This window comes from Fundulus heteroclitus, chromosome 16, assembly GCF_011125445.2.
Source record: "Fundulus heteroclitus isolate FHET01 chromosome 16, MU-UCD_Fhet_4.1, whole genome shotgun sequence".
NCBI classification, from domain to species: Eukaryota; Metazoa; Chordata; class Actinopteri; order Cyprinodontiformes; family Fundulidae; genus Fundulus; species Fundulus heteroclitus.
In genome coordinates, this window is record NC_046376.1 from 17,971,373 (window position 1) to 17,997,644 (window position 26,272).

Here is a 26,272-nt window from a genome sequence, read left to right on the forward strand (position 1 = left end):
AAAGAATAACAAGACTATTGATCATCTTCTCTGACTTGGGGATGAGAAATACAACTAGAGCAGTCGGAGGCAACTAAACACTGGCTATTTATGAAATAATTGGCTTCCAGCCAAGCAATGTTGAATATTTATCTAAAGTCATAACATGCCTGGGGCAGGGTTGCCACTAAGAATTATGGGCCCCATGACAAAAACTCTAAATCATCCCAAAAGCTCATATTTACATATATGTTTTTTTATTTGGGGTGACAGTCAGGGGCCCTTGGAATTATCCTAACCCCCCCTCCCTTTACAACGCCCCTAGCCTGGGGATCAACGTTGTATTTCCCCAAGTGGGTAAAGATGCAATCATGTCTCACCAGCGGTCATCCAGGGGGAACTGCAGCTGGGGTTTGGGTAGTTTAAGCTGCTGTTCCTTCACAGCGTATGTCAACACTTGTCTGTCAGAGTAATGTCTGTACGGCTGGTTTCCCAGCTCATAGAGCTCCCATAAAGTCACACCAAAAGACCTGGAGAGAGGGGAAATAGAATTCAAGATGCTTCAAGCTACAAGATGAATTTTTACAAAGAAGGTCATAATCAATAGCAATAAAGAGCCACGGAAAACTGTTTGCTTCTTTATAGGCTTCATCTGTTTTTGCATGTCAAAATGGCATGTTTCATATCAAACAAAATTACAAGAAAGAAAACTTTAGAATAAACACAGTCTTTAAATGATGGCTTTATTTATTAAGGGGGCTTTTAAAAACAATATGACCATAAGTGAAAATTTTATTGCATCTTAAGCCTATTACTTGTTTGGTCACACTTAGCAACAACTGCCATTAAGCATCTTGCAATAACTGCCTTTGAGCTGCTTACATTACAGTGAAAACATTTTTGTCCAACTCTGCTGTTCAGTGTTGTTCTGAACCAGATACACTGGAGGGGTTTTGTACATTAAAGACCTCTTTATGGTAATGTAGCAACATCCTAAATGGATTTAAGTCTGGAATGCCATGGTATGCTTCACCATGGCATTGCTTGGTATGCTTGGTATGTCTTGCTTTATAATTAAGGTGTGTTTGATCCTAAAGTCAAACATTGGTGGCTCGATATACTCTTTTATGATTTTCTAGTAGAGACTACAAGTTGTCCACGTCGTTTAGCAGCAAAGACCCAGAACATCACACTAACACCAAGATGCTTGACTGTTTATATGTTGCTCTTTCCTAAAAATCTGTGTGTTTTACATCAGATGTAACATGAAGCCTATCTTCTGAATAGGTTTTTTGCCTCATCGGTCCACACATGATGTATTTACACGTCTTGGGGAACATTGTGATGTTTTTTTTGAAAATGTAAAATGGTTATTTGTAATCTCTTTCATTAACAATAGTTTCCCCTGTGGATCACTTCCATTAAGTTTGGCCAGTTTTTCTTTCATTGGCAACTATTGAACACTAACCCTACCTGAAGTATGTGAGGTCAGTGCTTTAGACATTGTTATGTATCCTCTTACACCTCTTGGGTCAGTTGTTTATACTGGCTTGGAAAGATTAGGTGGGTTCACCACTCTGGGAACGTTCACCACCTATAGGCCATTCCACCACTGTGGTTTGGTGGAATGGTAAAGCCTTAGAAAGGACTTAAAAACATAGAGGGCAATTACATTTTCCCATTGAGCCATGTTGGTTTGGATAGCTTTTTTTTCTCATGAAAAAATTTAACCATCATTTGAAAACTGCTTTTGTATTTACCCAGGTTACTTCTGATATTAAAATATGATCTAAAACATTCAAGAGACAAATGAACATGAATAGTAGAAATCTGTAAAGATACAAATCCTTTTTACATTACTGTACATACAATACTTCGGACAATAAAACAGCAGTAGAAGCGAAACAATAAAATAGAACTTTACTGTCAATCTTAAGTTTCTGACCATATGTTACTGCTTTTGGTTTGATCAACAACCAGCAGATTTCCGTGGACTTCATCTATGAGTTCTGGTGCGATCCAGCGCAGAGGCACCCAAATCTGGTCTTGTGTTATGAAGTAGTCATCCTATATGAGTAAACACAAGAACTGGGATTTATCACTGAAAGGAGAAATACAAGTAGGAAAAAAATTACGTTTTGTCAAAGGGCTGACCTTATATCGGCTGTGAGAGAGTCCATAGTCTCCGATCTTAACAGACATTTCTGAAGTAAGAAGGCAGTTTCGCAGGGCCAGGTCACTGTTGTGCCAAAGAAATCCAGAAATAAACCTTAAAAAATATTCCACTTAGTCTGGATAAACATTTTTATGAGTCTACTTTTTTTTTTGTACACCTGTTGTATGAGGAATCAAATAATCACTCTAACCTCACCTCTATTCAGTGTTGAGTTTTTTCCGCATGCTCTTCATCGGAATGAAAAGGGGTTCGCCCCCGGCAACAAAATCACTGATGCTGGAGTTTGTGTCATGTACTCAGGCAGCACCAGGATGTTGTTGCAGGAAGAGACCAAAAGGGGGCACACACAGCTTTCAAGTTGATGGTGCTCATTTAGTGCAGTAAAATCAGGTTTAAGTGTAAAGGCACTAAAACCATTGTTATATACCTGTGGATAAAGTTGTGTTTGTGAAGGTGAAGGAGCCCTGAAGCAATGTCGCAAGCCATTCTCTGGAGGATCAAGGCGTCTGGAGTCTCGGCATCAGTGGCCCGACAGCTGCCGAGGTAATTCTTAAGATCTCCCTGAGAGGAGGGGGGAAAAAAAGGAAATAAGGGTTTTAGGTTTTCTGCCGCTGCATGACTATAAACAGCACAGAGCCAAGTATGGTAATGAGGAGGTATTTATTAAGGAGCAAATATTATTATGTCCTAAATTGTTTTCCTACCAGAGGACAAAACTCCATGACCAGCAGATAGGGAGTGACCTCTGAACACTGTGCCAGGCATTGCAGGAGTGCATGATGCTGGAGGGTTCTGGAAGAGCAACAGACATCTTAATGAATTTCATTCATTATATTTGATTAAATGACATGAAACTGAAGTGTGTTACTTCGGTCAACTATTACGTTTGTGGCACTGACCGATATGGCTGGGCCTCCTCCAGGAATTGGATCTGATCCTGGACACTTGCACTGGCATGCAGCTCCTTCACCACCACCTGGGTGGTGCTGACACCTGATGTGACTTCCCCCAGCAGAACCTATAGGGTTATGGAAAAGAGGAACAGGAGACCCAAGTTTTTTTTTTTTTTTTTTTCAAAGTCAGGCTGGGGGTGGTGGCATTAAGCAGAAGCACCATCAACATAAAGCTGAAAACTTTAGAGTGGGAAAATGGAGTGGCATGAGGAGAAGTCCAAGTCCTGCACTACCATGTGTCAAACTAAAGGAATCCACTGTAACTGTGAATTTCTGCTCCTCTCACGCACAACTGACCCTTACATAAATTCCAAACATTGAACTTTGAGATCCTCATCATATTAACATCATATTACAAATGGTAAAAAGCATTAAACAAAAAAAGGATGGTACAGATGTTAAGTTATAGTAATTCATTATGATAAAGCAGGTGGATCAATGTCTCTGGACTGTGTATAAAACTTTGGTAAAAGCAAAAAAAAAATTTGAGAAACATATTACTTTTCCAAACCAGCCATGTCCAATCTCTTTCAGATACAGCAGGCTATGGCGTCCGATGTCGGATGATTTCAGCAGCTGTACTGAAAAGGGATAATAAAGAACACATAAAACACCTGTTAGACTGGAAAGAACTGCAGACTCCAATAGCTGAAAAGAGGTTACAAGAAAACAAAAAAAAGTGGAAGTTATAGAGTTGCTTCAAATGTTTAATTGAAAAGTAGACCACAAACCTGAAGGAATTTACTTTAAGCTAAACAAAATTCAGATTTCACAACAACAACAAAAAGTTTACCTGCTCAAAAATAAACTCAACATCCAGCGTCTTTGGAAGAATTGCTACAAAGGAGGCACGGTTTTACAAAGTTGCATCATGTTTGACCAAAAATGAATTACCTCGTTGAATCCTCATGATTCAGGGAACAGAGATGTCGATGGTGAGTGTCGGGATGAAAATGACAGCGAGGCGGAGCAGCCGGCCACTCTCAGTACCATGAAGGGGTTTGAGTCCGTGACCCCAACTGAGATGGTGCACCGGATCAGAGCGTGAGAACCAAGAGCTCGAGGCCCTGGCTCCTGCCCCAGGCATCTCAGCCCTCGTTGTGTGTATGCGAAAAAAGAGCCCAACGGTCAAAGTGTGTTCGAGACAGCCTCGGCAGGATTTAACCCACCGAGCCCTCCAACAGCTGAACAAGCTCACCACACAGCCTCTCCCCATCTGCAGCGAGCTCATCTTCCAACTGGGACATGCACACAAACATCCACACTGTCCCCCCTAAGACCTTCCAGCTGTTGAACAAATACTGAAATCCTTGATTCCTGCGCAGGCTATACTGAATGTACGGTAAACAGAGGAGAAGAAGAAGAAGCCCTGAACCGCTGTAAAGAATGGCTCCTTCCTCCCTGGACGCAGATTTTCTGGACATGCATCGAGCCCAATGTGACTGCCACGCATGTTGGTTGTATGCCGTTTGACGCAGAAGCTCTGTGTGCAGCTCCAAGTCACCCAGTAATGACATAAGGTCCACATAATGCCACCCTGTCACCCAGGACAGCAGCATTCCTCAGCCAAAGATGAAACAAACACTGCTCTGTCCAATGCAAAAAAAAAAGATCTCTATCATCCACATTCACCACCCCTATCTCAGCCCCTCCGCCCTCTACCCCTGCACTTAGGCCCTGGTGCATGCCACCAACCTTTCCCTGTCTCTCTTCATTCTGTCACAGACCCCTTACTGTATTCGCCCCACAAAGCCAGTCCTCTGCTGGTGCGTTCCGCGGACGTTTTTCGCCCAGCCCCACGCTCCCCCACTGGCCAGCCGGCTTAAAGCACGCCTATTGTTCGGTTCGGTCACTCACACGCTTACACTATGTCTCCTGGTACCTAGTCCACCAAGCAGACGCACATACGTACACAAGGCCCATTCTTTGCTGGAACGCTGGACGGAGGTTGTCACAGTGATATCAGACCCAACACTTGGCTTCACAACCACCCCAGCACACCGATGATGAATCCTCCCTCCATGAAGGAGTTGAAGAGTGAATCATTAAGCTGCTATACTATTCCTAACTGATAGCATGAGCATGATTGTGCATTCCTGTCCTGCTCATAGCATTCGCAAAAAGAGGGTACAATTCAAAACCTTGCAAGATCAGCGGGATGGTGGAATGAAGCGAACTCGTCCAGTCTGAGAATCTGCAGATGAGCATAATTTGACCACTGGAATAACAAATAAAAGCAACAGGTTGGTAATCAGGGATGTTATTTCAATGGCAAACACTGAGCTGTGTGTCCAGACTGATGTATAATTGCTCTTTGGATCACTCAACAAGAGGCATTCAAGGTTAATGTACCAGTTATGCAAAAAACAATTTGCATGACAATAAATATCCATTTATTGTGCATATTCCGATAGCTATAGTGAATAATTGCCTAGTAATTGCTAGTATGGTTTTTATTTTATTATGATACTATTTATAACTGAAATGGTGTCATATTCACTATACATATATGCATTTGTCTGGAATACCTAAAATACCTATAAAGGATTGGGTAAGGACTGTGTCAAATCCCCCAAGAATCTAAAAGAAACATTAACTTTTACTTCTTTACTGGATCGCCATCATTTTCTTTAGTCTGAGGCTGTAGCGATCTCCCTTTCACAATCTCTCCTTTTCGCCTCTTGTTCATTCCTCGCCCTGCAACACCTGCACCAATCACACAGCCGTCGCTACGAGGGACAGAGGCAAGGACACCGATTGGCTGCAAGCCCGAGGCTGCCTTGTCCAATCACTGGTGGTGCCTTCATCCTGTGATGCTAAAGAGCAGCAGCTACAACCTTCCTTTCTGACTGAGCCCAGCCCAGCGCAGACAGCCGGTGAGTCATGCAGGGGCGAGACAAATCGAGGATGTGCCACACGCTGACACATAAATGAGCATGCACATTTCAACATGAGACAGGATGACCTGACCAAGTACAAACAGCTGATTTAGAAAAGCTTAATATACAAAATGTGAAGTAAAAACAATAAAATAAAAAAGGTGTGGATGAAACTTTTTCATTAGATTATGCAAACTGATAAATGAAGAGCATTTACCACAGTAATGGATCATTGTATTTTTTGATCATTTACCTAATCTGTTGCAGATTGCTGCTGCTACTACTACTACTACTACTAATAATAATAATGGATGTAAAATTACAGTAAAAGATTTCAGAGTTCACTGTCTGACATAAAATCAAATGGAACTTTTTTAGGTCTCATAAGATTACCAAAGTTATTTGCTAAATGACAGAATAAAAATAGATATTTTATTTTTTACTTTCTTCAAAGATAGAAGTTTATAAACATTTCTCTAATATTTGGTAGAATTACCTTTTCAACTGAGTGACTTGTGTCAAATACTTTTGTGTTCCTTCTATTTACTTCTAGTTTGCTGGAATTTGGGCCTATTTCTTCTGACAGTACTGGTATAGCTGAGTCAGGTTGTAGGCCACCATGCTTGCGGAAACCTCTTTAAATCTGCCCGTGCATTTTCTATTGGGTTGGGATCTGGGCTTTATCACTCCAAAGGACTTTGTTGCTCTTAAGCTACTTTGTAACTTGTCTGGTGGTATGCTTAGGGTAATGTTCTGAACAATGATACAGTTTTCGGGATGTTGGTTTACAGCAAAAAGGCCGCTGGGTTTGGATCTTTTTGCATGGAGTTTAGATGCTAGCCTTACACATGCTCGAGTTCTCACCAGATACTCTGACTTCTTCCTACAGTCTAAAAGCAAGCACGTTAATTTGTATATCTATGTTGCCCTAAGGAGTTTGTGCACGCAGGCTTGTTAATTTGGTGTGTCTCTGTTGCCTATACTATTTTTATGTTTAATGTTTGGGCGAGTGGTGGCCTAGTAGTTAGAGCATTGTGCTTGTGTCCCAGAGGTTCTGGGTTCAACTCTCACAGATTGCCACTCTGGATCCCTGAGCATGACCCTTAACCCCAGATTGCTCCACAGGCACCGCACAGTGGCAGTCCACTGCTCTCCAAGGGGATGGGTTAAATGCAGAGAACACATTTTACTGGAATGTGTGTTGCAATGACAATGAAAATGATGATTATTATTATTAAATTCTACCGTTGTGTCAATACTTTCTCAACTGAAGAAGCCTTTTGTATAAGGGGTGACATATCTTTAACAAACAGGAGAGAAATCCAGTTGTTTCCTATTTTAGCACTCAGAGTACTTTGTTAGTTTTTTTTCAAGGGTAGGCTTAGCAAGAAACTGTCATTAAAAATTGTATTTACTGTTCTTGAAGTGAAATCAACGGATTCTTTCCCCAAAAATAAATATTTATTTAAATAAATGGCAATTCAGAATTTACAAAAATGATCAGGATTAAAAATGTGTATCAAATAGCCCTGAGGATAGCCTGGGTGTTTAGAGTTGCACAATTAATGTTTAATATGATTTAACTTTTTACATATTTTATGGTTAAAGAATAATTTTATGTATTTTCTGTGTAGTACTGTTTTATTGACATCATTTGTTTACTTTTTATTTTGCTTTTTGGTTCTTATACCCCTGTTTTACTATTACTGTATTTACTGCTGTTCTGTACTTCTATGTTTGTACTGAGTGGTACATATTAGTGATGTTACTTGGTCATTGTCATAAATCACTAATGTTGTTACTTTCTGAGCTTTCACCAAGTAAATACAATAAATCAATAAACCCAAGTTATCTATGCAGGTGAATGTAGCAATTTCCCACATCTGGAAATTGTACCGAAGGATCAACCAGACTGCTGGAGGTCAACAATTATGTTCCACATAAATTGGATTTGATTTTTAAATATATCCATAGCGGGGCTCCACAGTTCTCAGATATAATAAACTAACCTATCAGAAGCTTGTAAAGCCATTGCATAATCATCTGGACTTTCCCAGACTGTATACAGATACAGCTTATGTTAACTTCTGGCTTTCAAGAAAGTGAAAGAAAACCCTAAAATCTCTCTCTCTCTCTCTCTCTCTCTTAATACTGACAAGGCAAGTTTGCTTGTATAGTACATTTCAGTAACAGAATTTTTTTGTAAATAGAAATAATGTTGTCGATACTAGCTGACCTAAAGCAGAAACAGTCTTGTGATTTTTTTTATGCATTCACTGTCTAGTTTCTACTGCACGCTTGATTAAACAAAGAATGTGATTGTCGTCTGCAATGTTATAGGGAAATTTAGGGTTCCAAGAATTCACCTCCTCTGTGAGTAAAGAATGTCAAGAAGGCTTTGGTTATCACTTTCAGGAAAAAAAAAATGTTGCGATGGTGTAATTTCTTACTTGATCTGCCGGGCTGTTTGGAGACGGGCAGGGAGACCTCGGTGAGGGGAAGGATGTAAACCTCAGGCCCGTTCTGGGAGGAAGGCGAGGCCAGAGCGGAGAGATCTGCCTGGTACTCTTCTCCCTCTGTGTTTTCAAATTCCTGGTGCGAGGACAGACACTAGGATTAGTCATCTCCTCCCAACCAGAGAGTGGGAAACAATGGCTCAACTGTGCAAGCATGTAAATACACTGAGGCACATTCACCTACCCATATACATTAGTCATGTAGATTGTAGCCTACACTGAGATGCTCACACGCTAATGCAAATAGCTACTGTATACAGTACACAAAGCCTTTCTTTAATTTCATTACAACAGACCTTAACATTGGTTATCTTGTTTTTGAGTAATACAAAAACCTGTATTTAATTATATTTAGATGTGTTTTTCTCTTAAGTTTGCAAGTTTTTGAAATGACTCTGCCTTTAACAAATATCTTTTTTCAGTCAAATGCCTGTCTGCTGTTTTTGTGGATGGATTATGTTTGAAATTGTGAGGTTACTTTTGCAATTCCAATGGTATAAAAGATTATGAGCCCAAGTTGTGACATCTGGTAGGTTTGTAAATACATTAAAATAAACACACACACACACACACACACACACACACACACACACACACACACACACACACCAACACATCCATCCATCCATTCATTTTCTAACACGTCTATCCCTTGTGGGGTGCCTATCTCCAGCTGTCAATGGTCAGGTCGCCAGTCTATCGCAGACACCTACACATATCCCTGGTTAGAGCACAAACTGAGGACTGTGCCTTGACTTCTATACACTTCCATTCATTTTCCAGGCTTTCTATGGCCTAACTCTGACCCTAGCCCTACACCTAACCTTTACTGGTTTATACCCAACCCTAACCAAAACCTAAACGACGCCTTAGTTCTAAACCTAACCCCTAGCCAACAAAAAGATGAAGACCTTTTTTCGGGCCTCACTTTACTTTCAAAAAATGTTCTTGCTCAGCTGCAAGTACAAGAGTAAAGGGATCTGAAAACATATACACACCACACTTTTCAGATTTTTATTTGTTAGAAGAAAAGAAAACCATCCATCGTGTTTTCTTCTGATTTACAATTATGCGGTGCTTTGGTCATTATTTATCACATAACCTCCCATTGAAAACAGTGTATGAATACTTTCACAAAAAAATGTTTATCACACCATGTCATACAAGAGTGCAGATAAACATTTTATGGTGCATCGCATAAAATCTAACTAAAATTTAAAAGGTACACTCTCTACCTTAGTAGTAGGCAAAGACAGTGTGATCTATATTTAGCCATTGCAAAAAAGGTGGCATGCACCTCACTGCATTCTGTTACCCTAGGTAAGGCTAAAAGCTCTGCTAAAGCTACTATTTTCTTTGTTAGCTGAACTGCTAACGCAAAGGTACATAATTATGCCTGCCATCAGAATGACCATCTTGTGAGGGTCCATAAACATTTCTTGCCACCACCTTGGCAGTGCGAACGTGTTCAAAATAAAATTAAATATTAAATTTTCTTATACCAAGTTTGAGTAATCGATTTTTCCCCTTCTTTTTTTTAAACAAAATAATATTAAAGAAATAATTTTAAAAACTTGTTTTTATGTGAAGCATTTCATCTGGGAGTTGACCTGAGTTCAAAGTGCAACTAAATACAAGCTGTGAAACATGCTTGTAAAACAAGATGGCAGCCCTGCTGTTGTAAGAAATGAAAATATACCAAAATGTTTGCTGCTAGTGGATTTACACCAGCTAAGAACAGGCTTAACTTTATTAGTTGAAATAACTATCTTAAAAAATAAGTCAATGAGTAAGTATTATGGTAAAAAAAGCTTCCTCTTTATTTTATTTTAACAATATATTTTCCAAAACATATATTCAACATTGCATGCTATTCTCTTCATGGAAGCTCAATGAGTACATTGCCAAAATAAAATCCTGACTTTCCAAAAATGAAATCTTAAAACATTATAAATTCAAAATAGTTAATTGAATCAGTGTATTGCCCAGCCCTAGTTGCAAGTATATCCCAGATGCTGGTTTTCTCATCTCTGCGTCCTCTGCTCCAATGGTGCAAACAAGCTCAGCAGTCTCTGTCAAAGACGTGTTGCGTATCTTTGCTGGTTGAATTTATAATTAGAACACGTGCAATAGGTAAGGTTTGGACACAGGTAAACTAGTACATAACTTGCTCTAGATTGACATTACGACCAGGTACGTCCTCACTGCTGCACACACAATTTGTGGCTGGAGGTGAATGAAGTGAAGATATTGCTCTTGAACCTAAAATGCTACAGAAAGGTTCTGCCCATGGCATTTTGGGCGAAAATCTAAACATGTATAGAGAGCGTGCATTTGGGCATGCCTTGCGTCAAAAATTATTCTTTTATTATACATGTTTATTTTAATAAATTATAAAGTCCAAACATTTATATTTAAACATGACGGAAAAAAACAACAAAAAATGATGATACTTTTTAAGTCCTATTAGAGTCCTAGAATTAAGCAATTTTTGATATACATACTATACAGGGTTTTGTCTATTATGTGTCTAATGCGTTTCAGTTGGTAACATATTAATAGCCACATGAATATATTTTTCTACATTACATTTTGTTTCAGTTTTGAACCTTACTAACATTTGAAAACGTCCCACTTTGTGACGCCCAAGGCTTGGACATCAACGGACATTAAATTCTTGGTTCCAGCTTGAAACAGACATTTCTCAAGGTACACTAACAAGCTGCTTCACAGCAGGACTGGGGCTGTTTTCCACAAAAAAATGTGCACTTTTATTTGCATATATTATAAAGTCATCCATTTGGTTCACCAAATATGCTGTCAATTAAATAGCATCTCCATTTGCTGATGTAGCCAAGGTTTAAATGAGGTGTTATTTATGCATTTAGAGGAAGAAGATATCTATATTCATGTAAAGTTTTGCAAACCGCAGTGAGCCCAAAATGCATCCAATTACCATGCTGATCGCATGAGGCAGTTAGTGTAATATAGTTACTCTCTACCGAAAGCTGGTGGCGTTTGCAACATAGCAAAGGAAAAAAGCAACATTCACAGCTGGCTTCAGAAAAAGAAGACAGGAATGTAGTAAACGGTATGATTGATCCTCTTATCATAAATTGTTCTGTATGACAAAAATAATTTATCCAACCAGTGTTTAGGATACTGATTTCTCAGTTTTATGTCCAGTAATAACAGAGCATTCTATGAGATAGTGCTAGGGGTTAATGAACAAAAATTAAATATATTAATAAGTATCCGCTCATTATGTCATGAGGCAGGAGTGCCCTTAGGGGTCCCTGCCCCAGTAGGCTGTATGCTCTCTGCAATAAATAAAACTGCAATGACCTTTTCATTCTTATTTATTAAATATAAGTAACTAGAATGCAGGTAGAAAGCACAAACAATTGATGTATTCATGCATATTTAATTGCAATCAATGCTTTATATCTTGCCAGTCAGGTAAAGGAATGCATCACCCAAATGATGTTTTTACAATCTGTAGTTGTGCAATAAAGGATTTAGGAATACCATCCCCAAATGTGAATCCACCATTTGACAGTGAAACCATGTTAAAACAGCATTGATGCATGTCTTATTATAGTCAGAACCTGGGCCTAGCAGCATCCAGCTGAGTACAGAAATGTCTCTGTAATGTTTCCTCTCAGACTAAGAGCCACTCTTGATGTCCAAAAATGTCCAACCACATGATCCCCTCCAAAACTCAAGCAGACATTGCTAGTCTATTTAATTAAGAAGGGGTTTGTTTGGGAAACCCGCCTGTAGCGCTGCATTCATGTGCATAAAGCCATCCGTTTTGTCTGTGTGTGGTTAACCGTCTACCAGTCAGAAAAAGGAAACTTGGTACAACAGCAGATTTAAAGATAAGCAGAGAAAGTAAAGGGAAGAACTGTTTAAAAGCGACAGCGTAAACAGGAGGTTGGTTAATATGGAATATCTGGATGGCTCGGTGTGTGTTTTTGCAGTTAAACACGAGTACCTAGGAATGTGTGTAGGTGCGTTTCTCATTCAAGACGACCATCTGCCACTCTCCCCTGAGTGAAGTGTGAAAGTGAGCACCTGGCTGTGAGTCAGCAGTGCGTAGATCCCAGGAGAGCCTTCAGTTTAGAAAGCACTTAATACCCAGCCACACACTGCATGCTCCAGTACCAACACAGTGATGGAGAATAATGCAGCTTTTACCACAGTGCAATCTCACAAGAAAGCACACCTTACAAACAGGACTGAACAATGATTTGTAGCCAAAAAGTGTTGGAATCTCAGAAGTATTTATTTTATTTCAGCTGCTAATTAGATGTGATTTACACCTAGCAGTAGCCCTCTTTGTTGTAAATTTGAGTAAATGTGAAGTAAAAAAACTGACTCAGTTCTCCTTAGGTGTCCATGACTTACACTGAGTCACTCAAAGGCAAATGTTTTGTGGCCGAATGTTCACTTCAGAGACTGGAAGATAATATCTCTGCAGGAGTCAATGGCGCCGTTTTTGCATTATCAACCGGCAACAAGGTTGATCAAGACCGCATGAATTTGTCAATACTGGATTTCTTACTACTGTAGGATTACGATTTTAAAAAATGTTTTTGTTCTATCAAGAAATGTGTTTCTCAGGTCAATGGAGACATGTGTCTCTCCAAAGATACTATTTAAAATAATTACTATTTAAAATATAAAAAAAATATAAATCATCATTTTTTATTTGCATGTTATTAAAAAGGGTATCCCTAAAATCACGTATTACTGTTTTAATAACCAGTGGAATAAAGTTTTTTTTTTACTTTAAAATAATTAAACCTTCTAATAATTGCTGACCAGTTTTTTGCCTGATTACATGGGCATTTTGATAATTTAACTTTGATGATGAATCCCAAGGCCTCCCTGCCATCACCCTAATCTTTAGCTTCTTAAAAACATTCCAACCTTTTAAACTTACTTCCAATTATTGGGAACATTTTGATAAAATTAAAAGACTACTTTAAACCTAATTTTGCCAGAGGTATGATTTGCGTCAATTTAATTTTAACATTGCTCTTTCCAAAGCCTTTCAGGACCATCTAGGATAGTGAGTCCTCTCTTATGCTTTCTCGTAAACTCACCGGAAACTTTTTTTCTAAAGGATCTTGTTCAGAGGACTGAGATGGCTATAGAAGAAGATGAATTTTGTGTCTAGTGAACAATTTCCACATCGATTAGCCATTGTCAAACCTATCATCAGTCCATTGGCAGAGTCGAACAGATTTTTATTTAAACATTCCTTGTATTTCAAAGAGTTTTTTTTTTTTTTGATAATTTGTATTCTAAAAAAAAGCTCCCTGGGACATTTGTAAGAGAAACAGGCTCATAGCATCTAGATCCTACTTAATTATACTCCTTCTGTGAAGCAGTCGGGGAAAAAACAAACAGGAAAACAGTCATGAATATTTAATTAATTAAGTTGCATTAAAACAATATAACATAATACATAGTTGTTCCTGTTAATGTAGTTGCTAGCAGAAGCACAAAGATAGAATAGTGCGAATTAAAACCCATTGACACATTGCTTTAAGTTATGGTTATGTCTATAAACAGATTAGTATGACTGGTCATGTGCAACAAACTGCAGAATATTACAGCGATGAATGCGTGAAGTAATTTTCTAACGGTTTTTCAAAGGTGCCTCCAGTTCCTCCTTAGTTCCCAAAAGCTGCATATAAGATGGCAAACCTAGAGAGCTGGAGGTAATAACTACAGGGGCAAATTGTGTATTTTATTGTAAAGCTATTTTATGTCTTTTAACACAAAAACTAAAGTTATCATTGGAATTGTACCTGTACTATTTATTTTACTGTTGAATCCATCACACTGCCAATATATGAGGAGCAACCTTAGGCTCAGTGATGGTTCAGTCATGGTGTTCCTGTTCCAACACCTGGGTCAAATAATCAGGTTATTAGCAGGATTTTTTGAGAACTTGATTGCATAGTAAGGACTAATTCAGCCATTTGTTTTAGGTGTGTTGCACCAGGGACACACATAAAATCTTGAGGATCGGAGTTGGACACCCCTAGGGTGTAAAGTGCTTTGAGGGGCCTGTATGAGTAGAAAACTGCCTGAACTGCCACCATTTTTAAGTGGTAAAACTGATGTTTTTTCCTCCACTATTTTTGTCCCCAAATTACTATCAAACTATCTGACAAAATTGTAAAGTGTCTATTCAATCAATAAATCAATCATCAATCAATCAAAGACTTGTATTCAGACACAAACAAGGTCCACAGCTATACATATTATGACCATCATTAGTTGAACTAGTAAGCAAAATACATTTTTGTCCCATCCTCCCCCAACACTCACTGGGTTCACTCCAACTCACCCTGTAACCCATGATCTGATTTAGCAATAAAAGTAACTCCCTAGTCTCATCATGATTAGTTCAGTCAGAAAGTATGCAAACATCAGCAGAAAAGATAACATTAACAGAATCTAAACTAACTTTAAAAGTATAACAGCACTAAATCTCTCACTTTCTGTAAATCAGAAAACCCAGTAGATAACTTGAATGAGCAACTTGAGACGGTTTAATGAATAATTTAAAAGACATAACACTACAAAGATTACCTCTGGTAAAGCTTTGGTTATGTTTAAGGCTGAGGCATTTGACATTTCTTTTATTTTTAACAGTTTTTTTTATGTACTCCTTCCAGAAAGACGTGGCAGAAGAGCAATTTATTCGCAGCTACAACTGGTAGCTACCAGGAATGGGCATTGCTGCTTCGCAGTGTTCGTTCCCTATTTAGGTGGAGGCTACACACCTCAGATCCACCAATCTGCAACAGTGACATTTAGCACGCACAGAAACAGCCCCCCAGTGACCATTTTTAAACTATATCCAGCTTAAAACCTTAAATAGGTATAATAAATCCTAATATAACCCAAACTGCAAAAACTGCAAAAACAAAAAAATAAAAAAATAAATAAATAGAAAAAAATTTATAAATAGAAAAATAATTTATGTTCTTTCGTGAGATGTAACACTTTAGGATCACATCTGGGGTGGACATACACATTGAAAAGGGAATTCTATTCATTTCATGTAATGATTTCTGAAGGCTGGGTACAAACTGCATTCTGGTACGGTAAGTCCATGTGATATGTTCGACTTAATTCACCCCTTTTCCCTTTTTTAAAACACATTCAGGCACCCATGAAAACAACTACATGGTTATGTACTGCTCCAAAAATTGGTTTAGCTGTTGCACACAGCCTTCCATGAAAAAAAAATGAAAAATCTGCTGGAACATTTGTCCTCTCCCCAATCATTCTGGATTTCAAACTGCTGATTTGTATTAGCAATCTTAAAATAAGATGCTGTTGCTACAGTTGGGAATGTAATGTATTCAATCTACAGCTAAAATGAGTAAATGCCATTAAAATGCACGATCAAATGACAAAATTAAAAGATATCTAAATACTAATTCTCCGTGAGAAGGAGGAGAAGTTTAAATGCCTGGGTGTAGCATGTATAGTAGCTTTAGAGACTTTACTCTCTATTCTTTTCTGTACACACTCTGACTGTGACAATCCCGTTTAGTCCTGATCTACGGTTTAGTTTGTTGCAGATGTTTGACACGAATGAGTCATGCTAGCAGGCAAAGGTAACCGAAACAATGTGTGGTCCCCCGGGATGGGTAAAGGGGTTGCTTACATAACTTACTCTGAAATAGGGAAAAGTTGTAAAAGATTTAGAAGGCTGGCTTATTCTGAAGGCTTAGATTCAATAATTAAGTATCCTACATCTCTTTAAAAATCAGCTGTTCCCTCTTTTTCACTCCACGTATCTTGTGTTTTCTGTGTTGAATGTATTGTAACACAATCACCATCCAAGCACCATCCAAGTGTTTTATGAAACAATTTGTTAAATCAAATGCCAAAATAAAAGGCTTAGTTTTACTTCCATACTTCCAGCTGGGGGCAGCAGGGAGCTCACCTTGAACCCAATGTCTCCCTTCTTGCAGCAGAGGCAGGCCAACATGAGGAAGACAAACGTGAAGAGGCCAGAGAAGGAGATGGCAACAACTGCTAGAGAAGAGGGCCAGGATAGCTCGCTCAGCGGCGCCCCATCTGCAACAATGAAGAGACGTGCAAGTGTTAATGGGTTCGAAGCGTCTGGAGATCAGATGGTACGCAGAAAAGCCAAGCAGGAAATTAAAAGCTAAGTAGAGATAAAGTTGATTTGTATAGGCAGAGATGAAATGGACCAGCTTGATAAAAGAATAATCATTTGTCATTTGTTTGAATTCAGGTTCTTGCTCTTCTCCAAAGAGTGAATGTGAGAATACTGTAGCATCACTGGAATAGCTGCTGCAGTCAGAATCAAATAGGGAAAAAGTATAAAAGTCCTCCATAAATACTATTAAAGCCTAATTCTTAATAAAAGAGTAGTTACACAAGTTCATTCAGCTTTATTGTAAACAGATGCGAGTTTTGCATTCTGCTTTTCATTTTCCTCGCAGCAATAAACTAAAATCCGATTTAAAGCAGCTACTGTCTACAGCAGTGTGCACAAAACTGTTAAAGAACATTTGTGTTTAAAAGGGCAGATTTAACAGTCACAGTCAGCCTATGTTTTGCATCTTTCATTGTCTTCAATTTTTGACAGATTCATTACCATATATCATCTCCAACAATCTGACAAATGCAATACACATATGTGTCAGATTGCTTTTCAGCCTGTCATACGGCCAGATTACGAGGCCAGATGTCTGAATTGTGGCACACAGATAAACTCTTGGCTAGAATCTAAATAAAATAAAATAAAATAAAATAAAATAAATGAATCACAATGAGAAAAAGAACACTGATGTGACTATTTCCTACAGTGCAAAGGTTTCACATCCTTGGACCATTTTCCTATTTTGTCACTTTGAAAACACGTTGCCACGTTGGACATCTCACACCCACGGTTCAGTCTCCGTTGTTCATCGTGTGAAAATGGAAGGATTATGACAGAGTTTCAGACCTACAAAGACACGGCCGTTCCCTTAAACCATTCATTTTCTTAGATTACGTGCTTTGAGTTGGTTCATCACATAAAATCCCAAATAACAAGTATCAAGCGTTGTAGTTGTGACATGACGACAAAGTTGACAAAACGTGAAAAAGTTCAAGGGGTGTAAATACTTTTGAAGGGAACAATAGATCTTAATGTGAGGAAAACAAACACACACAAAGACCAAAAAAGCCCGGCTCACCATCATGGACTCTAGCTACAATAATCTGCGAGGCATGTGAGTGGGTTGTTTCCAGCTCGGTGGCTGAGACCCCTGTGGTCCTGGCCCATTTGGCTGCGGGGAACACACTGTTCCAGACCTGACAGCTCCCACAGCCCAATCAGCACAGCTCCAATCCGAGCTTGACCCAAAGGTCATAACCACAAAGCCTGTTATGTGTTAGACTTGCATACACAAAGCTGAATGCTAACAGGCAGAAATATGCTCCTACCTTAAATCTTGCTACTGAAAGTGTTGCATGTGGGCTCTGATCGGCTAACATATTGCCATGGTAACATCCAGATGGCCAGCAAATTGATTGGCTTTTACAGTGAGATAAACCTCATGCCCCATCTTTCTTTCATCACCACTAAAAGAGAGTTAACATTTTGCTGATGCCTCGTGTTTCCTCTATTTCACTGCGGCTGCAGTGACAGCTTGACTTGGATTGTGTGTTTCTGCATGTGCGAGTGCCTCTAAGATGGAATAGAAGACAATACTAAACCTAAACCTAGCAGTACTCTTTCTTGACCCATTGCAAACCATTACACAAAGCCTGGGTATGTATTGAGACGATATGATACAAAGACGCTGCTTTTTCGTTTTTCCCTTAACTAGGCAGCTTAAAGCAAAATAAGAAAGGATGCTGATCTTACCCTTAGGAGGTGCAGAGCCACATTATCAGCCTTATTATCTGCCTCATACGGCAGTAGCTCACTCTGGTTGCATACAATGTTTTTATGAAAGATTATCATGTCCTGCTGGCATATTAGTTATTATTTTGGCAGTTTACGCTTTGTTTTTGCTCAGTGTGTTAGTAAATAAATCCTTTTGTGCTTATTTTTAATAACAGAGGAAGTACAACACTGCACATGCGCAGCAGAGGACAAAACAATGAAGCGCCTAACGGCTATTAGCATCTCCCACTGAAACCATGCAGAATGGTCCAAGATCCAGTGAAAAAAACTCTAAAAAATATATGATTCCAAGAGGGAAAACATTGGAATGTCACTGGGAATACAGTATGACTGCTGGTGTTCACTGAAGCAGACGCTAAACCTGCCAATTGCACAGATGTGATCGCAGAGTTGACTGACGTAAGTACATTTTCTGATATGAGTCTCTTAAAGTTGCTGTGCATTGGTGTATTGAATTAATAATAGTTGGTCTTCAATCACGCCAAGGTGCCTCTTAACTGCGAGGCATTGCAGAGGGTCAGGCTCGGTCCGGCATTATTTAATACTGTTTTATTAATTAAGCAAACCAGTATTATGATAGGTCTGCGATACTGCCGGTAGATGACAACACGTGTGTTTATATCTGGTCATCGCGCCTGGCACTGGGGCTATTTTTATCCACAAAAAGGACGATCAAAACATTATCAGGATGGAGGCTTGGTTTATATAACTTTATTTTATAATGATCAAACAGTTTTTATTCTTTCTTTATAAGCATATAACGTGGCTTTATACCTTTGAATAAACACTTTTAGAGCAAATAGTATCTTTGAAGCATCGACAATTTGTGTAATTTATTGCAATTCCATATGCACCATTTTGTCTGCTGTGAAATTATACACTGAATCTATAGATTTATAACCGCATAAAGGAGGGAATAAAGAGGATGTGTAAGTCGCAGTTGCTTTAATAAAACATGGTGAATGTGGAGGAGTCAGTGCTTATTCAAGGACACAACATAGAACGTGCATATAGATATAATTTCTGGAGCAGGCTGTTAAAGTCGGTTGACAGTCCCTGTAAGATCTGCAGCTGATAAATTACTGTCCTTTTAAGCTTAGTGAAAAACCTAAGCAAGACAAATAAGAGACACTATCCCTTTTCCCTCTGCAGCTACAGTAACATTCCCCCAGGAAGGGCTGGATTAAGCTAATGTGAAAGGTTGTCAACCCCAATCTAATATGACATCAACCCTGATACCTCTCCATAGATCTAAATGAGACTAAATGCATCCATTAACAAAAAAAGCATCAACTACAAACTAGTGTCACAGATAATTTACATTTATGTAAATAGGCAACTAACCCAAACTTAAGTTGCTTTGTGGAAAACCTGGTAATCAGCTGCAACCATATTAACTGATTTATTTTTTAGCACAGTTAACCTTTTTGAACAAATATCATCTCAAATTTACTGAGTCAGAATATCACAAAATATAAACAAATAAACAATAAAGCCTTAGCTGAACTTAATTGCTTAATTAATGTATTAATTATTTGAGAATGCCATTTTATATTCAAAATAAAAAAAATTATCTACTTACCAAAATTAAATAAAAATTATTTTAACATAATTGATAAATTATTCTCTGAAATCTATTCCATTCAATGATTATGAACAACAGTCTTGCATAGAAGCACCACATCTCGGTATAGTAAATCTGAATAACATTTACATTCAATTTAGAAAATGGCCCAATTCACATAAACCACAGGAAATTCAATTCAAAATGATATAGCAAAAATAAATCCAGTTCTGTTTTTTTTTTATGAAAACTTTTTTAATTTGAAATAGATGCATGTGGATTTGTTTATTTTTGGACTTTCCTGGACTTGAATCAGCCACCGTCCTATCAGCCTGTCACCAACCGATTAGCCCAGATCAACTCCACCTGTTGCCACTAATTAGTCAACTTGGCTCACCTGTGCACCTGTCTACTTAAACGTGCTTCAGCCACCTCATCTCTGCCAGAATGTCTCATCTCATCTTGTGTCATGCACTTTGACCCTACCAGTTCCTGTGTGCTCACCCAGCTGGACTCTTTTGTTCGCTTCTCTGAAGAAAGTTGCCTGTTTCTGTATACTGCACAAGTCTGCCTGTTTTCCCGTGAGTTCCAGCTGCTTGCTCTGCCTATTCTGGTGGTTCCCCAATCCTCATCACCTGTTCTGGTCTGTCACTACCTGCATCTTCTGGTCTCCTGCTCATCCTTGCCTGCCTGCACCTTCAGCCAGCCTGCATCTGTTCAAGTCTAGTTCAGCCAATATTCATCCGTCAAGTCTGCTTCTGCTTGCCTGCCTCACCTGCCACGACTCATCCCCTTCAATAAACTTTTTAAATCGTAACTCTGTGTTTGAATGAATATCAGGTTCACACGCGTCATCCATTACGTGGATTCAACAGAGGAACCAATTGATCACCTGCCTTGTTTGTGAATCTTATCCAAAAATCCTGGATTGGATTTGCAGGATTGCATATTGTTTAAAATCGACAATATTCCAAATTCTTTATTGACATATACTATTTTACACAGCAAATGTAAAATAGGGAGTGGTGGTCTAGTGGTTAGAACACAGAGCTTTGGTCCCAGAGGTTCTGAGTTCAACTCCCACAACCTGCCATTCTGGGTCCCTGAGCGAGACCCCTAACCCCCAATTGCACCCCAGGCACCGCACAGTGGCAGCCCACTGATCTCCAAGGGGATGGGTTAAGATGCAGAAGTGAATTTCTCCATTGTGAGATCAATAAAGTTCAATTTTCAATGTTCTAGAACTGAACATTTCAGACTGAGGTAATATGTTTCTATTGATGGGTAAATATCATATTCATTGGTGTAAGTGGAATGGAACCAAGCCTTGGTGTAATTGTTTTTTTGGATAATTTTGAAAATGATTTATCCTCAATAGAAATATTCAGGATAAACAAAATTGCAGGAAAATGTACAACAACATCCCTAAATGCTTATTACGTTATGATGTGTTTTTATTTTCCCCATAATTTTGCTCTTGCTATACTTTTATTCTCTAAACTTATGTCCTCCCACTATCTGTTCTGAGGTTTAAAACAAGTTATTTTTGTAAACTGGTTTATAGTTGTTTTTGGACAAAAATAAAAAAAAAAGCTGCAAACCTGTTGTACATAAAGGTTTTGAATAAAGTCAACAATAAAAGAAGTGTCTGGTGTTGGATGCAGATGAATATATTATCAGGGATGAGAATGCTAGATGCGTACCAGCCGGCCGATTAAGAGGCACAGTCTGAAGCCATCCTATGGGAGTGATAAAGCTCTAATAATGGCCATTTAATGGAATGATAACATTAGAAGCAGGCGGCCGAGTCAGCTCCTTTCCTCCCTGTTTTTGGCAGACACGTCGAAACGATTATGTTGTTTACAAGAAAGAAAGTTGAACTTTTGGAAATAAATGACATGAAAATTGAAGGAGAGCCACCCATTACTGTTACAAATAGGTAATAATGATTTTTTTTTTTTAAAGTAATGAAGAAGGTAAAGTGACATGTCTATCGAGCAGCAGAGTGCAGGTTTGCTTTATTGGAAGATCGTCCAGCAAAGTCACTCGCTGAAATTAGTTTTTTAAGCTAACAGTGTTAGTTTGTAAAGAACAGAAAGACAAAAAGTGGTGGTATACTATGCAATAAACGTTTTAATCAAAAGCATTTATTTAATTTCATGTTGTTTCATTCTACATTTACATTGGGTTTTCCACCACTGTGTAAACCTGTAAAAAAATACCACAAATGTAACCAGTGGCACATGTTGGTGTGCCGCTTCTCTGATTTAAAGTAGAGCAGATAAAGAGGTGGATGGGGGTAGGATCAGAAAAAATCTCTATGGTGACTGTGCTGCTACTGTTGCAGTGCGCGGTAAGAAATCATCTATTTTATCATGGTTGTGTGAGTTCATAAATGAAATGCAGGTACCTCTTTTTAATGTTTTGTATTTATGGATATTGCTGTGTGGTTACACAAGGCTTTATAAAAGGTGCTTGTATGTCAGTCAGCTGCACATGGGTGTGGTGATGTGTCAGGCAAGGTGTTTGCTAGTGTTTAGGAAATTGTATTTAAATGGATATTTAAAGGATTGTTCCCCGAATTATCAGGTTTTTAGTTTCACTTTTGTGTTTTTATAGCTTCAGATGTACTGTGTCCTACCTCTCTAACTGAGGCCAGCAGCAGTTTATAGCCCCAAGTCCTTATGTCTAGGAGACCTGACCATGTTGGTGTAATTCACGTTTGACGTTATTTGGGATCCTAAAATCTGCTGTGTTAGCTAAGCGGGCCTGCATGGTAACAATGTATATTAAAATCTAGAATCATGTACCTCTTAGCCATAGACATAGGTTTTGACATGGTAGTTACACCAATTAATTAACCTTTCCACATTCAGCCAGTAAAATAAGCAATTGTTTGGAGGCTCTTAATAAACCCAACCAGGCAAGAGGTATTTGACGCCCAATTTTCACCGTTTCTAAAAGAAGTTCAGACACAGTCATATTCTTTTCCCCCTAAAACCTTTGAAGGAGGAGGCTTTAATTTTGTTTTAAAACCAGTCACTGAAATTGGTTTCTTTAAACCATGCCATTTAACTGTCTTTCCAACATGGTGGAACCTTCTGGAAAAATGCTTCAGGAAAGATGTATTCTTGCTTTGTCAATAGTAGCTGGTATCCTGGGAAACTAGAGAGCAATACCTTTCAAAAAACCTATTGCAGGTGATGCAATTTCCTTTTGTAACAAAGGTTATGAAAATTGTAGTCACTTTTATAATCTCTCTGCTTTATGCACAGTTCAATTTATGAACCACACTGGATTATAAGGCGCACCGTGAATTAATGTGTCTATGTGTGTCGTTGTTCACATATAAGGCGCACCAAATTTTCTTCCTTAGTGTGTATTATCAGGGAGAGCTATCCGTCTCTGTCGGGACAACTGAGTAGTTGACCTACACTGCCCTGTTTCTGACATAACAGCAACTTATATTTTGATTGAACTTACTTGGTTTATTGTTGCTAATGCACACTCTGGGCACGGGCTGCATAAAGGCTCCTACATATTTGGGCGTACTGTGCGCAAACTGTGAGCTGCACAGACTCCCAGCTGACGTTTTACCCTTCATAGTCAAGTGTACAACTGCCTACATTTCTTGTGGCAAATTCCTACATTTCCCACACTTTCTGCCAGTGGGACGAAGAGGCTGAACAGATGGTAAAATGTGTGATTAGCTAGCTGAGCACCTAGAGCTGTTTCTTTTCCAGCAGGCTCCCACTGCACACCTGTCAGTGAGACCAGAGAGGGACTGTTAGGCTGTGCGTCCTTGAGACCGCCTGCTCGGAGCAGCTCAGTGTATCAAGCTCGGTGTCACATACAAAACAGTTCAATGTAAAGACTTCTTGCAGGCGAGCAATTTATAGTGTGACACCGTGTACGCGGTTGTAAAAATTGAGCTCTGCATGTCTCTGTATGAGCAGAGTCCGGCTTGAGTACTCCTCGAGTACCTCGAGGGAGTGAGCTACGCCTTAGAATGTGGGGGCCTTTACATTAAGGCACTTCTAGTTTCGACATTACATAGACTTAGACTTAGACAACTTTATTTGTCATTTTGTATACACAGAGTGCGTACAGAACGAAATTTCGTTGCATACAGCTTGTAAAATTGCAGAAGAATTGAATTTACAGTATGAGGTGCAGCAGTGATTTAAAAGTAAACCATTTAAATGTAGACAGTGCAAGAGAAGTCACAGTGTACAGGCGAGTATTTTTAAAACCATTTCTATGTGCAGAAATTGATTGTGCAAAGGGCATTAGTGCAAGAATAGAGCTTGTAATTTGCCGTAGATTTAAAATACAGTATAAGGTGCAGCACTGATTTAAAAGTAAAACAATTGAAATGTAAACAATGCAGGAGAAAGTCACATTGTACAGGTGAATATTTAAAAAACATTTGTATGTACAGAATTTAAAAACTAGATTTTATGTGTGCCTTATAGTCTATATGATTCAGTCCAAATTTGCTGCAGTTATAGCAATTATGTTGACAAATCCAATCTAAGGGGTCTCCTGGGGTTTTAAAAGGACTTTCATAGTGTTTTTTTACTGTTTGTTTAGAAAGACTTTAGATGAGGCTAAAAAAAATATTTTTTTCTGTTCAATTACAAGTAAATCAGACAGATTAACAGTTGTTATAGTGGTTCCACTAGAGAAAAATTATTTTATTTCTTACTCTTACACTGGTACCAAAACGTTGCATTTTAACATCATAATTGTGGAGGTATTCAGATGTGTATTTTCAAGCGGAAATTGCTTCTGAAGCCCCTTGGGCTTAACAGGTTTTAAACCCTAAGAACCTAGAGAATCCTCAGGGACAGGCAGAAAATTGTTGCAGGGCGGATTGTATTTCATGCTTCTCTATGAATATACTTAACATCAAGGCAAGAAGGACAATATGCAAGAATCCTTATCATGTTCTCTTGATTTCCGTGGTTTTCTGGAACAAGTTAGGCATATGCCCTGAAAAATATACAGAAGGCTGTTTTTCATATGAAAGTCCCAACAGATGGATCAGCATGTTGACTCTTCATTCACCAGGGGAAACCTCTGTGTGGTTGTGCAGGGGAAATCTAGATGAACTGTTTTCATAAATTAGATGTGAAGAATCTCTCTGCCTCACTTCCCTCTCTCTTTGGATCTGTGAACAGACTGACGACCCTGGTTCCTCCATAAATATTTGAGAAGCACACGTTACTTTACCAGCTGCACACAGAAATGAAAATAAAGCACTTAAAGCTCTGTTCATTCCCGCTTTATTAAAATGCTGTCTCCAGGACTGTGGAGAGAAATGAGTAATGTCCTGGCAGAGAGGAGGGCAGGAGTAATGGAGTCACCCTGCCACCTCCACATTTCAGACTGACAGTTGTGGTGGGTAAGGGCGGGGCTGTAGGGAATATGGATGGACAATGAAAGAAAAAAGTGTGCTAGCTTCAACAAAGAAAGAATGAAAGAAAAGAAAAAAAACATGTTGTTCCATTTCCTTATAACATGAGATCAATGGGATAACAAAATGCAATTAATCACTCCATGCAACCATGATATCAAACAATCCAATGAATCTACGTAGCCTTCTAAAAGTATCTCACATAATTTGAGCTTTTCCAGAGTTTGCCTTGCTAACAAAGTTTAATGCATTTCATTGAGAGTTAACAGTGTCTCGCAAAATCATTTTCTCCCCCCCCCCCCCCCCCCCCGACATTTTCCGGGGGGGGGGGGGATTTTTGCTTATTCCTCAGGCAAAACTGCTCCAGCTCTTACATATAGAAGAATATCCGCTTGTGAACAGCGATCTTCAAGTCTAAGCACATATTCTCTATTGGTCTGAGGGCTGGGCTTTGATTATAGGTGATCCCAACACATTTAAATGTTTCTCCTCAAACCATTCAAGTTTTTCTTTAGCAGTATGGTTCAGCTCATTGTCCGGCTGGAAAGTGAACCTCCGTCCCAGTCTAAAATCACAGGCATACTGACCACCCTGCAGCTTCCCCCTGATTCGGACCAGTTTCCTAGGCCCTGTTGCTGAAGGACATTCCCACAGCATCATGTTGGCAACACCTTGTTTCACTCTGGGGGTGATGTTCTCGGTGTGATTGGAACGTGATGGGTTTCTGCCAGACATAGTGTTTTCCCTGGTGGCTAAAATGTTCAATTTTAGTTTCATCTAACTAGAGCAGTTTTGGGGAGTCGCCCACGCGCCTTTTGGCAAACT

General features: G+C 39.0%; 1 protein-coding gene across 5 annotated transcripts in view; it reads right to left on the bottom strand.

The window, feature by feature from the left end:
- Window positions 1-26,272, bottom strand: part of aatka (apoptosis-associated tyrosine kinase a) — a 42,941-nt gene that overhangs the window by 6,920 nt on the left and 9,749 nt on the right. For 4 of the 5 annotated variants that reach the window (XM_036147950.1, XM_012871037.3, XM_036147948.1 and 1 more), the window contains exons 3-11: window positions 16,485-16,618; window positions 8,438-8,579; window positions 3,610-3,689; window positions 3,055-3,173; window positions 2,860-2,947; window positions 2,583-2,716; window positions 2,134-2,218; window positions 1,925-2,046; window positions 360-509 (exon numbers count right to left, since the gene is read on the bottom strand). In XM_036147950.1, the coding sequence (XP_036003843.1) occupies window positions 360-509; window positions 1,925-2,046; window positions 2,134-2,218; window positions 2,583-2,716; window positions 2,860-2,947; window positions 3,055-3,173; window positions 3,610-3,689; window positions 8,438-8,579; window positions 16,485-16,618 (1,054 nt within the window). Of the gene's footprint in view, window positions 1-359; window positions 510-1,924; window positions 2,047-2,133; window positions 2,219-2,582; window positions 2,717-2,859; window positions 2,948-3,054; window positions 3,174-3,609; window positions 3,690-4,002; window positions 4,553-8,437; window positions 8,580-16,484; window positions 16,619-26,272 lie in introns of those variants that run through there. The other variant, XM_012871038.3, reaches the window with a different exon arrangement.